The 13,999-nt window shown below is 48.5% G+C and overlaps 1 protein-coding gene across 9 annotated transcripts in view; it reads left to right on the top strand.

The window, feature by feature from the left end:
- The window catches only part of LOC116942463 (membrane-associated guanylate kinase, WW and PDZ domain-containing protein 2-like), a 74,042-nt gene that overhangs the window by 28,364 nt on the left and 31,679 nt on the right, over positions 1 to 13,999 (top strand). For 8 of the 9 annotated variants that reach the window (XR_012941671.1, XM_076066988.1, XM_076066989.1 and 5 more), the window contains exon 5: positions 12,667 to 12,786. Coding sequence is in view for 8 of the 9 variants with exons in the window: in XM_076066988.1 (XP_075923103.1) it covers positions 12,667 to 12,786 (120 nt within the window). In the remaining variant the exon portion in view is untranslated. Of the gene's footprint in view, positions 1 to 2,464; positions 2,601 to 12,666; positions 12,787 to 13,999 lie in introns of those variants that run through there. The other variant, XM_076066990.1, reaches the window with a different exon arrangement.

Genomic DNA, 13,999 nt, shown 5'->3' with positions numbered 1-13,999 from the left:
CACTACTGCTCCCTGCTATTTAAAAAATGTGGTTACACACAAACACACACGACCTACGAAAACATGCAATGGTCTGCCATGTATGCATAGACGCTATTATGGCAAGTGCTGTTAGCACTCACTTATTAAGGCCAGCATGGTGCCAACACCGCTTTTGTTTTCTCACAAATGACGCTTAATGACGATGAGTAAAAAAATGTTCACTGTAGATAATTCACTGAATGAATGTGCGAGTCAGTGAACGAGCAAATGAAAATTGGTGGTCCAAGACAAATACAAATTGTTGCAACAAAGCCGCGGAATTTGCTGATGACTCAACGGTGCTTGGCTGCGCACATTCCACGAGCAATATCGGCACTCATCCCGTGCGACCGCCGCTGTCCCGTTTCCTCTCTCCTCCGGGACCCCCGTCGCGCGTCACGCGTCACATGACCTCTGAACCTGCCACCACGGCCGCCGGGCTCCACCTGGAGCAGCCGACGGCGTAGCGGCGCTGGCTCGGAGTCCGTGCACATTTTCGTGGGGCGGCGCGCGGGTGCGTGCGTGCGTGTGTGCGTGCCTGAAATATTGCCCCTGTCCAGCCGCGGGTGCGAGGCAGGGTTTGTTTTAGCTCCTTGACGTCTCCCCTTGTAAAATATTTATACAGGATATTCCATTAGGCCTCCGAAGGCTCGCGTAGTGTTTAAACCCGGGCGCTTGGCCAGTCTGGCGAACAAGACGTTAAACAAAACCAAAGATACGCATGCACACACACTGCGAACCGCACAAACAGCCTGTAATTAACATCCTGTGGCTGCAGCACGTTAGAACTAGATATTAATTTTATTGCAATAGACGTGAAGAGACGTAGTGTGCAAATTTAGGAAATGTCATCACGGCGCGCGTGCATGTGATCACGATTGTTAACCGGACTGTCAGGCTGATTGGTATTTATGGTTCTCACTCCCGGCATTGCTGCGCTCTACGTGAGCTCGAGCCTCCCCTTGCCAGGTGACCTATTGCACATCAGTGGATTCCCACCAGCTTGTAAATAAACGAAATGGCCTTGATCGATTGATTGATTTACGTTTAGTGATGTAGGGGAATATTTACGTCGTAGCCGTGATCATGAATAATAATTCGACCCCTATAATTCGACCCGGTTTGATCCGTGCCTTGCCTGAGCCGCACTCCCCTCCCTCCCGCGCCCCCCCCCATTCCCCCACTGCCTCGCTCCCCACACCCACCGTCCCCCCTCTCGCACAAATCCGTTAAAACGAGACAGTTCTGGAAGAATAACTGACCGGCCCCTGGGCATGTGGCAGCAGCGGAGGCGGTGGACGGAGCCGGAGCGGCTGGGGAGGAGCGGAACGTTAGCATGCAGGAGGCATGAGTCAAGAGTGCCGAGGGTGTCTGGCATTAACAGAAGGAAGCACAGCTGAGCGCAATTCGTTTCACCGCCGACGACGGTGGCCGCGAAACAACAGGTATTCGTACGACAGCGATGATGCGTCTTTTCTTTGGGTTCGGATACCAAACGGGGATACATCTCTCGCGTGCCCAGCGTGCCTGCATGGGCGGCTGGTGTTCATATTTACGATGCAAAAATGCAGGAATTCGGACGTATAAATAAATACAAACGAATCGGAGTTGTAAGCGGCAAATGATGTATGTTAAAGCAGCTGGTGCATGTGTAGTGATGTAGGTGTTCATTGTTTTCGCATCATCCATCCTATTGATGATGGAGAAGGCGACCGACTGGATCAGACAATGAAATTGTTTTTTTTGTGGTGATGGTGGTGGTGTGGGATTGGGTCTGTCTGATAAGCAGAGGGATAGATTGATCATGTCGAGGAGGTGGTGCTGCTGCTGCTGCTTCTGCCGCTGCTCGGCTTACTGCGAGCGCCCGGTGTTATATCCACCCCGCTCGCAATTTGTACAGCCCAGTCACATGGTCCGCCTGCCCCTGCCGTGCGCGATTGTGTGCAGCAGGCTGATAACAACAGCCAGCCGCCACTCTACTTAGTCGTTACCGAACTATAAAAGCCTTGAGATTCGCAGACCGCCGTGCGCGCCCATCCATTGTTCGGTAAGCGCTCCGCTGCTCAAAACTTGAGATCTGCATTTTGCAGTTCTGCTTTGCTGGCCGAACTGCCGTGGCCGAGGTGGGGGGATTCTCATGGCGCGCGTGGGGAAATGTTTACGTTTGTGATTTTGCTAAATATATTTTGCTCGTCCGCACACGGTTGTTGTCGCAGGAAGGTGGTGCAGTGCTTTCAGGAAGGTTCTTTTGTGGGGATGTGTGGAAGGAAGGTCATGGGGAAAAAAAGACAGGACAATACATCCAGTGGGTCAGCTTTATATTTATCGCTGTCGCTATTTATTCCTCTTGCAGGATTATTTTGACGTGGTTAGCGGAGTAAGGGCTGGGGTTGGGGAGGGTTGGGGAGGGTTGGCGGTGGTGGTGGGGGCGTTTGGGGGTGGGGGGAAAATGGTCCGCGCCGCGTTTGACATTCATTCCTCCGTGCTGCGAGCCGGATGCGAGACGCTCGCTCCGGCTCGTGCACACCGTGGTGAGTTTGGATTCCGCAGGGGACAGGCGGCAGCTGGCGCACGACCAGGTGATTCGAAACGACATCGACCAGCGCGCACCACTACCCCCCCCCCCACCACAACCACCATCATCGCTATACCAGCAACCAGGGGGGTCGCCTACGTCTCAGTGGATGTTCGAAGCGGCGAGGCATTAACCTCGGGCATCCGTGACCTCTTCCAGCTCCTGCTGCTGCTTAATTTTAGGCGTTATACCCCCCCCCCTCCACCACCCCCGCTGCATCGTTGTTGGGGGTCAAAATGCAGCGAGGTTTAAACGAGGTGGTTATTACGGCTGCGCTGCACGACTGAGCGCTGCGGATTGGAGACATGCTGTGTGTGTGTGTATATATGTCTATGAACGCGTGTGTTCATTAACACATGTGTTACGTTCGAGTACGCATTTTGTTTACTACCACAGTAGGCTTATTTGTCTGTGCCATCCGGTGTTCACATCTAGACCTCTATATACTGTGTGCTGTTGTTGATGCATGATGTAACGGTGCAGATGTAGGCATGCTGCATGTGCGCACGTGTGAGTGTAATCGTTCGTTAACGCGCGTAATATGTTGGAGTATATAATTTGCAATCACGATAAGTTCATGTTCACGTATACACCTACGCCGTGCGCTGTTATTACTTTGAACACTGCAGACTGGATGTGTGTGCCTATGCTGCATTCGTGTGTGTCTGCGCATTAACATGTGTGTTATGTTCGAGTATTTACATTACGATCACAGTAAGTTTGTATTCACATGAACTGCACACCTGCGCTGGGTTATTTTTAATGCAATATTAAGCACTGCAGATGTAGACATGCTGTGCGTGTGTTCGTTTGCATATTTTATATCAGGTTGTGCAGCCCTTTTGTCAATCCACTGCTGGATGAAGGCCATTCTGTGTTGCAGTGTAGTGTACAATTTGCTACCACAATAAGTTTATATTCACCTCTAGACCTAGAGGAAATGCCGTTGTTGATGTGTGATCGAACGGTGTAAATGTAGGTGACATTTTAACTATGGGACAGCATATATTATATGTTATAGTGGTTGTCACAAATAATATTTTTACGATATTAACAAAGACACATTACATAAACTTACTGTGCGGTTGAATAAGGCGCGCGTGCGCATGTTGCTTGTGTGTTCATTTACACGTGACGTATGTGGCTGTGGTTAACGTGACGGCGGGGTCTGGTAATCATGGTGGGCACATATGACATTCGTTCCTGTAACATATTGTTATGATGACGCTGTTTACTATGAAATGTTTTACCCATGGCACACCATGGGAAGGCTGAGTAGAGCCCAGGCGGACGGGGCAAGATGGCCGGAATAGGGAAGGGGATGCCCGGACGGAATTCCCCAAGACGAACAAAGATGAGCCGCAGGATGAAAGAAGGAGCACCGGGCGGGAAAGGAAGGGAAGGAGGAGGGGGAGAAGGAATGACCAGGCCTAGATGTCGGGGGTCGAGACGTAATGATGGGGGAGGTAACAGAGGGAGAATGAGGGAAGGAGCAAGCAGGAGTGAGAGCTGTATGGAGCAGCGTCTGTTTTCACGGGGGGGCGGGGAGAGGGGAGGGATTCAGAGTGGATGTGGCTTTGCAGAAGTAACGTGATTTACGGGAGGATTGAGCTGTTTTAGATGTGCTGACCTACACTGTTGTACTACCGTATGATTGAACATTGCAGGTTGCATGTATCAGTCGTATGGCCGACATCAATTGGTGAATATCCAATTTGGTTCTGGGTTTTCCATCAGCTCACTCAGCCGTAATTGAGTACATGGTGCAGTGGATAAACATGGGCACTCGGGAGACAAAGGCAGCTGGCCGTGGTGCTGACCACACTACTCATTCGTGCATCATGCCGGCCTTCATAGGTGCTCGCTAATAGTGCTTGCCACAACAGCCTTTGTAAGCTTCAGATATTAATATTTATGACATACATTGTTATCCTTTATGCGACTATATTGCGGAGCAATTCCACAGCAGTTAGCCCACTGAACTATGAGCCCAGCGACATGATTTCAATTATACGAGTGTATTCATTCACATCTAATGTACATAATACAGTACACTATACCGCAGTGTATACTGTAATGACATGTACACTTTTTGTGTTTGTTGATGTACGGTTAAGCACTGCGGTTATAGACTTGCCGTGTACGTGTGTGTGCGTGTGTGGCCATTGACATGCTGCAGTATTGATCAACTGCGCTTTGTTATATAAACAGTTTGCCCTGGCCCCTAATGCACTACCATACTAAGTATATGCCATTCTGGCTGTACATACAACTCCTCTCAACCGGGTCCTTATTTTCCGTGTTTATAATTATCCGTGCACCCTAAGTAATTCACGTAGTGTCCGATTTATCCGTATGCTACACTTTGCCCAACGTTGAAGCCCTTCCGCTGATGTGAGGAGTGACCTGTCGGTGTTGGCAAAGTCTTTCGATTATCCAAGCCATCGTGCAGATGGAATCAGTGACCTGGAGGTAGTGGCAACATTAGCCGATAATTATCGGTGCTTTTGCATGGATACGAGGAAGCAACCTGGAAATGTGGGAAAATGCCTCCTATTAGAGCCGTTTGCACCGACCAGTCATTTTGGAAGTGGCTTCGTGGAAGCTCTGTCACCTTCTTATCTGAGTTTTCACACGGGTAAGAGGGGGACCCGGAAGTGGTGGAAAATTCATCTTATTACCAGTGTTAAGTCCCGCATTCCCACTCGGCAACAGACATACCGGTGAAAATAAACAGAGATGGCATTATCTGCCCATAGCGCCCCCTACATTATATTGGACAAATCTAGTTTCACTGCGTAGGTAATGAGCTATGCTTCTGCCTTCCTCTCTGTAATTACGGGCTTAAGACCGTCTCTGCTCTTTCTTCTGATGAGTGACCTCTTCAATGACATCCTCCCCACTGCACCTCCATCTCCTTACCTCTGTGCCCCCCCCACTCTCCTTCTTGATTATCACGCCCTCCACTACTCTCTGTGGCCCTCACGATGCCCAGTGTCTAGAGATGCAGTCACATGTAGACACATACATTAAAATAATTGAAAGCCCTTCATCAATCCACTGTTGGATGAAGGCCTGCCGTAGCGCCACGGTGGCGACATCTTAACTGTCTCGCTTGGTATACAGGAGGTCGTGGGTTCGATCCCGACCCTGACACGTGTATATTTGGAGTTTGCATGTTCTCCCCGTGGTCACATGGATTTTTCTCTGGGTCCTCCGGTTTTTCCCTCCACATTTAGAAACATGTGTTTTGAGTATTTGGCTGCTGTACATTTACATGTAATAATCCACTTCGTTGAGCTGTCATTTGTGGCCAGGTTGCTTCTGAAACAGAGCAAATAGCGCAGTGGACCTTACCTGGCAAAATAAGAATAGTAAGAAGAGTATCGGCCGTGGGGTGTTTTTGACCATACTCCACCATACTGGTCCGTGCATGTTTGCAGCAGGGCCAGCCAAAGCGGGGAATCAAACTCAGGTGCTGAGGTTGCTGGGTTCATAGCGCAGTGCGTTAACTACCGTCGCCACCACTTGCCACTTGGTCGCTTTATAAATTCAAATTGTATTGTGCTGTCAGGTTAATAGCAGATTAGGGACACATCAATAATATATTTGAAGATGGAGGAGGGCGGGTGTCGCAGAGGTCAGAGCAATGAGCCGGCACTGCTGAGATCCTGGGGTCGAATCCAGGTGACAGCCGCCCGAGATAAAGCCGGGTTCTCAAGTCGAGTGGGTGGTCTCACCCGGGGCACCAGTGACTGTACACAAAATCAATAACATTTAATTTGGGTTCTGCATTTAATTTAGCTAACTTTCAGCTCTGATATTTGATATGATGTGAACACTCTTTGCAGAGAATATAAGTTGCAAATGTAGAGGGCCGTGAGGCGATATCAGAAGTAGTTGTGTGACATCATCTTCTGGTGTCGGTCCGTGACACAGGGTGATGCACTGTTAGCTGCAGAGTTCCCAAAGAAAATTTCATTTCGTAAAACGACACCGCTAGCACAATTGCAATATAATTGCCAACAAAATAAGACAGCCGATGATTTATTGAGTAATTGTTGTCTGATCGCTGGTATTAGCGCACAGCTGTAAGACATAGGCAGATGCCGAAGAGTGGAGTATTTGATCATTGCCATTGTCAATTTTCTCCATTATTTCTTAATGTGAAATGAAAAAATCCAACAAGTTTCCTGCCCAAGCAAATATCCTTGCATGTCAGCAGCAATATGAGCCGATGAACATCTGTGCAGCCGGTTCTGCCATGATAATGTAATTTGTAATCGTGTCATGGTATGTCTCGCAAAACTAAAGCACCATCATTTTAGATAAGCGATTTTTTGATTGCCCCCATACATTTTACCTGCATTTTTATACCATTTGCATTTTCTGCCATTATTTTGGAAATGTTAAAAATAAATTGTAGTTTATTTTAATGTTTAATTTTCAAATGTTGAATATATTTTTTTCTGCTGTGGTGTAAAGTATTGGTCCTGATTGTTCATTGGTTGGGATTTTGGAAGCTTAAAGTTGGCTTGGTCACACTTGGGCTCTTCCACATCAGCAGTAAGGGAGTGCTGCTGAGACCCTGGGTTTGACCCTGAGTTTGAACCTGGTTTTGTGCTGCCCATGATAAAACCAGGTCCTCAAGTGTAGTGATGTGATGGTTTCAGGAAAGTTACCAATAACTGCACAATTTTAACACTCTTTGCAATTTGTATAAAAAGGTGTGGCTTCAAGTGTGGTTCAGAGGTCTCTTGGAGGGAACTCAGAAGTTGTTCTGTCACGTCAATTTCCGAGGGCCATTGACTTGCACAAACAAACATTTAGATCCATTTCTAGCCTTCCTCTGTCTGAGGGCTGGCCACGAGATGGACTATCCTATGGCACTGAGCACTTGTTTCTGGCAGTTATCGCGAGGAGTTGTCTCACACTGAGCCCTGTCCTAGCAACAGTGTCACCAACCCAAGCTGTCCTGGGTTGGCCTCGCCGTCACTTTCCCGGGATGGAGCCTTGAATCACCACCTCCAGGCAGTATCTGGGTTTCCGCATCACGTGTCCCAGGAACATCATCTCTCTCTTCTTGATCAACTCGGAGAACATATCTTGGTCGCTCGGTTCACCCGGAACTGTTCAGATTGGAAATTATTGTTTGTCTCATGACACGACAGGAATAGCAGAATGGGAATAAAAATGGTGGAGGGGGGAGGGGAAGGATGAAAGTATTAAGTAAAATGTATGAAGCTCATATGATGGGACCTACAGCCAAATCACCCAGAATGTGCCTGACCTTGTCAGCAAGTTCGAGCCTGGATAGTGCTTGTGCTTGGATGGGCGACCACCATAATAGCAAGTGTTATATGCTACAGGCCTAAGGTTGCCAGTAGAGCCTAGTGCAACAAAAAATGTGAATTGCATTCTTGTCCCGGGTCGATGCTCCCCACCTTCACCAACCCGCACTCACCAGCGTTGTGACGTACGGACAAATAACCCCCGCGGCCTTCGCACGGCATGGGAGGGAAGGTCCCGGTGCCGCAGTTGCACAGTCATACATCCACCTATTATATGGGAGGCAACATTGCAGGTTCCCTTCCTGACACTCACTTCTCCACTCCACACAGAGAGGGGCAGTGGGAAGAGGGAGTCTCTCTGCCGCCGTTACAGAGCGGTGCACCTGGAATGGATTTGGTTTTCCGTGGCATGCGTTGGGAGTGTGACCCAGAGGCTCAGATTTCCACAGGGGCGACAGACGGACTGACAGCCAGCACTTTTGACGCGTCAGACAGCTTCGTTAGCCTGTAATGCATCCGCCCGTTTACAAAATACCGGTTCGATCACTGCAAAACTTATGATGTGAGCGTGTGAATATAAATGGCAGAGGGGGGCCCCCCCAGAGTTTTGACAGTGGGGGGGGCAAGCCATATATACGACATTACCTCCATTACTACTCGCCTTGATCTTTAGTTGTTACGCATCCTGGCTCTGGAATTCAATTCCAAGTCCCCCTATCACGAATGCTGCTGGCACAATCGAATCTTTGAAATCGAAATTTTAAAAGCATATTTTGTTTGCGTTAGCTTACTTTTGAGCTGGATTGATTGGCCGGTCGCCTTTAAAAATAAAAGCGTGGCCGCTATTGTAAAGCCCCCTGGGATGCGCTTTGCTTGACGTACGCTATATAAAAGAAAATTATGCTGTGTTGTATTATAGCCTTTGTGAACGCCCCCCCTGGCTACTCCACATGGACCCCCGTGCATACTTTCCTGCCCCCCCCCTACCACACGCCGAATTCACAATCATTCCAAGGCGCCAGACTTAAGCCGTGCCCTGGAGGCTATCGACTTCCGAGCTCTCGTTTAATTGTGGGACCGTCTCGACCCGCCCTAAGTCCGTCCGCAGTTGAAATGAATTTGTGATTTATGCCAAAGCGAGTCCTGCGTATGCGGGAACATGTGATTGTGGTTATCTGAGAGCGGTGGAGGTTGTTGGAATTTGTTCATAAGTTCATGCGCGGCACTCGGAATGTATAATGTTCGGTCTGTGCACTCGCCTCGCTAAGTCATGCGCAAACTGGAGTTGGCGCAGGGCGCGGGCAGAAGTGATGCCTGCTGTGCCCATGTACAGAGTCGATGTTAACGTTGCTCCTTTTATAAACCTCTTAATATCAAGGCCTTAATCGGCTCCCGATCTTCTTATCTCTCAGAACTTGTTGTTTCCGATATTCCCAACTGTGATCTTCGTCGCTCGAGTTAAATTAAGAGGCTTTTCTGTTGACGTGTTTTTTTTGGCTTGTTCCACCCTTGAGAAGTAGACCTTCAACTGGTTTACAATTACTTAGTTGGGTAAAACCACATTGCAGCATCCGCCCCCTACTGGCGGACTTCACTTCTCTGTGCATCATCACACCTTCCTGACAGCCTCGGGATCTACTGAGAAAATATGCCTTGCAGATGTAAATTATTATTATTCTAAGAATGGCACGAATGCCAAAAATATTAACTGTACTCAAATAAATCTTGACTTGAAGCTTTCGTGACTGCAGGAATATATACGAAATTAGTGTTATTGTGATAGTAATGAGAAGATTAAGGTAATATAACGTGTACGTTTCAAAAGCCGATTGTATTTCGAGTATAGCGTGGCGAGAAACTGCTGGCATTGTCAGGAGTTAAATTCGTGGCAGCAGCAGTGCGTGGCGAACGCTCCAGAACAAATGCTCAACACACGACCCAACCCAGGAGACCGCACTCGGAGTTCACGAGCGGAGTCGAACGTGGAACTTAACGGCCGTGAAACTGCGGCAGGATTGGCGCGAGGGCCGTGCAAAGCGTGAGGCCTCTGAAGCGCAAAGGCTCTGTATAAAGCACGAGGGCTGTGCGAAACGCGAGGCCTCTGTAAAGCGCGAGGGCCGTACGAAGCTCCCCGTGTGGGTTGGAGGAGCTGTCCATTTTTGAAAGCATGCGTCGTCGGGAAGGGGGGTCGCGAGGCGCCCGGCTCGGCATGGAGAGTTTTGACAGAGAGCGTGGGACGGCACGTGGAGTGCGAGGGAGCGACCGCTGCCGTTGATGCTGGAATGCGTGGAACAAAGGCATGGGCTCTGTGCGGTTGTGTTTGCAACGGATTGAATTGTAGAAACATAAAGACCGCCGTATACACTGTATGTATTCGTTATTTTTTTTTTAGCAGCAAGCTCGTTGTTAGGCACGGGTCTGGAGCTCTGTTAACGCTGTTCAGCCGTGTACAGTATCTCGATTTTACACATTGAATTCACGCGTTTATTGCTATTCATATTAATTTTCATAAATGCTAATGATTGGCAGATTGGTGACATTCTGGTTAATGTAATGCCTTATGAACTCGGTGACCCCGAGTTGAATTCCCAGATGTGGATAACATCAGTGGCACGTGATATCTGAACCGGTCCTGGGCTGCCCCTTCATCAACTCACACTGATCAGCTTGGTGAAGTACGGTCAAACAACCCCCATGACCGACAACAGCATGGGGAGGCCTTCATCCCGCAGAGGATTTACAGAGGGCTGAAAATAATGTATCATTAAATGTTTGATATTTATGATCATTTTACATTTATTTACTCGAGTGATAAATCGGACGCCTTTATTACCTGTCCATTTATTTTGTAGCCTGCTATCCTCGGAGGCAGCGCGTAATTATTTCAGTAATTTACTGTCAGACCTTCGCGGGGTGACTGGCTTAGCCCCCCCCCCCCCCCACAAAAACCTCTTCCGCGCACAGCCTTTGCACAAACATTAAGAAATTACCGTTTCTTTTTGAAACGACCAATACGATTTGAATCCAACCACAACGGTAATCGAAAACGCGTGGGCTCGTCCCCGAGCGGTCCCACCGTCACCGCGGAACAATTACAGATTTGGCTTTTTGTGACAAAAAAATCACCGACCTAATGGCTGCTCACGCAAAGGACGTCCGCACAGATCCTGCGCAGCCGATCTACGGAATAACAAAAGCCGTGGCTTCGTCGCGCTGATGTCCCCCCCTCCGTTCCCCCTCCCTAGAGTCATGTGGAGGGCGACGGTTTTAAACGTTTTTTACTTCGAAAAACTGCATCACCCCGTCGGCTCTGTTGACAGAGCTGTATTCAGGCAAGAAAAGCTTTGACGCTAGGAGGGATTTTTAAAAATACCTTTCAGCAGCACCCTTTAGACTTTTAACGGTGACCGTTCACAGGATTCAAAGGTGGTGAAACATTTTGAGTGTAATAACTGCATTCGGGAATCGCCGCCCTCTTGTTTAACGCAGTGGCCGAGAGTGGCTGCAGGGTGTATTCATTGTCCCTCTTGTAATAATTGGGGGTGGTGACGATGTCAAGTTCATTGATGAATATCGATTCCCAGAGTTCCCGATATGTGCGTTCAGTCGCGCGTGTGAGGAACGACATTCTTCATTTGGTGTATGTTGTAATTAATGGGTTCACGTGACCCCCCCTCACCCAAGCCACGAGAGGCAGCGACACTAACCACAATGTAAAAGTATAGAACAATTGATTCTTCAATATAATCATAACAATATGGATAGTACAGACAAGAAAAATCAGATAAACGACAGTACAGATGAGACGGCCAGTAGAAGGGAAATATTACAAACAAGGAATTGGTTCTTGAATAGAATTGCGATACCGCATCACGAAGAATCATCGAATCGCCAAGGGGTGAATCGTTGCACCTGTAGAAGCTCCTGTGCTATCTTGAAGAGGCAGCAGTACAAATCTACCAAGCAAGGACTTTGTGGCTGCACCTCAGAGCTCTGCATCCTCCCTGACCTGTCCAGTGTGCCACAGAGAATTCCGGGCTCGGGTTGGCCTGTTCAGCCATCTGCCCACTCATCAAAACCCAACAAAATGACAAACGTGCCATGGTCATCATCAACTTGATGGACGAACAAGAGAGAGAGAGTAATCATAATAATATCGTACATCCCTTTGTAAATTCACTGCTGGATGATGGGCCACCCATGTCTTGTTGGTCATGTGGGCTGTTTAATCACGCCTCAGCGTGCTGGTGAGATAGGTGTCTACAAGATGAGAAGCGTGCATCTTATTTTGGGGTGGAATCTCACTCTAAATCAGCGCTGGCGTTTAAACGACGCCACGTGACATGTTCCCACCCTCAAACAGTCGCTGCGCTGTCACCACCCTTTTCTGATAGTGGTCTTTAGCTATGAGTGGAAATTCCATGTTCTCATGGCAGGGACCAGTCTCGTATGTATGTATGTATGTTGAACTGCTTTCGCACCATGGCCAACCGTGCTAATCGGAAGGATGCGCTGACCCACCATAAAATAAAGAATCCTCATTCGGGATGGATGATGATGATGATGAAGATTATGATCACAATGAAGATGATGATGATGGTGAAGATGACAACGGTTGTTCACGTGTGGTCATTATTTCATGTCAAGATGATATGTATGGAGATGCACAAATCACAATAACATTGGTGTTCCCGTCGAACGACGGCGGTGACGCCGTTTAATTTTTATTCGGTCTGCGTCTCTCTAACGCGCGCGCGTGCCTGCGCGTGTTTCCCGCAGGCACGACTCGGCCACCCCGGGAGGGCGAGGTCCCCGACGTCGACTACAACTTCATCAGCGCGGCAGAGTTCTCCGACCTCGAGAAGAGGGGGGCACTGCTGGAGACCGGTACCTACGAAGGTGCGTTCCCCGCCAGCGCCGCCACGATGGCGCTTCTCACGACATGACACAATATCAACTTTGTTTGCATGTTTTGCCACAGGTACGTGTGTTTAATGCAGTACTTTTGACGCCTTGCAAAAGGTGTCTTTCTTAACACCTGTTTTATTGCTTGAGAGGGTAAAACCTATTCTTGTTTTTCATCATTTTTGATACTGGCAAAAAGGTCCCATAGGTATTTCACAAACTCACGATCGTCGCCACTTCTTACTAGGATTGCCGCGATATCGTTTTTCACCACACGATATGATGATCATATTGTTGTATGACACTGATCCACCGATAGACTTGCCGTGGTAGGATATTTCATGATAAGAAATATCCTATGACGGTTATCGGGATATCACTTTCCTATATCTCTGTAATCGTAGTCAGCGTGTTATTGTTGTATTTTTGTTCTGTGCAATGCAAAAAGTTCTTAAGCTGGAGTTCACTCAACTTAGGCCTGACATAAGTCTTTCAGTCATTTCAACTCTACAGTCTCTACTGCTTGTGATGCTCACACTGCCAGTTACACAATAATCCGTTCTAAAACAATTGCAATTAACTACGTAAATGAGACACCACGTAACCACTATGCCGTCGGTTACTCCGGAAGACATTGCGTAAAGCGCCCGTGAAATGGACAATAGCTATTTATCTACAGCTCTTAATAAGTGAGTTTATTACTTTTGATACACATTTGGCCAGCAGATAAAATAGTCGAGAAATTGTAAACAAACAACGAGATTCACGATGAAAACAATCATTGATAAAAACGAGCGATGCAACGGTCGCGAATGTCGTATCGTACGACGTATCGCGGTAGCGTCATATCGCGACGGCACGATCCACCGTCCCAACGGGGACGGCCCGACTCGCGCAGTGGAGAGGCCGCGCCCACCGCCGCGCGTTCTTGACCGCGGTAATTGACCGCGGTAATTGAGTGGCGCGCGTCGCGCTCCGTTCATTGCAAACGTGGTCGATGGCGTCGCGAGTGCTCCCGTGCGGAGCGACGTCCGCTTCACGCCGAGGTCAACCGCGGGGGGTTTTGTATCTCGCGGGATCGGAGCCGTGAATGAGGCCACGTGCCTTTTTTCCGCTCGCGGCGGATTGCACGGCTACATTCCCGCGCGCTCATTTTGTTTGTGTTTGCGCGTCTGCGATTTGAGCAACGCTTTGGGCAGACCACCTC

The sequence above is a fragment of the Petromyzon marinus genome, chromosome 14, assembly GCF_048934315.1.
Source record: "Petromyzon marinus isolate PM22_M1 ecotype Great Lakes invasive population chromosome 14, UKy_Petmar_22M1.pri1.0, whole genome shotgun sequence".
NCBI lineage: Eukaryota > Metazoa > Chordata > Hyperoartia > Petromyzontiformes > Petromyzontidae > Petromyzon > Petromyzon marinus.
This window is presented reverse-complemented; position numbering and strand designations above follow the sequence as displayed.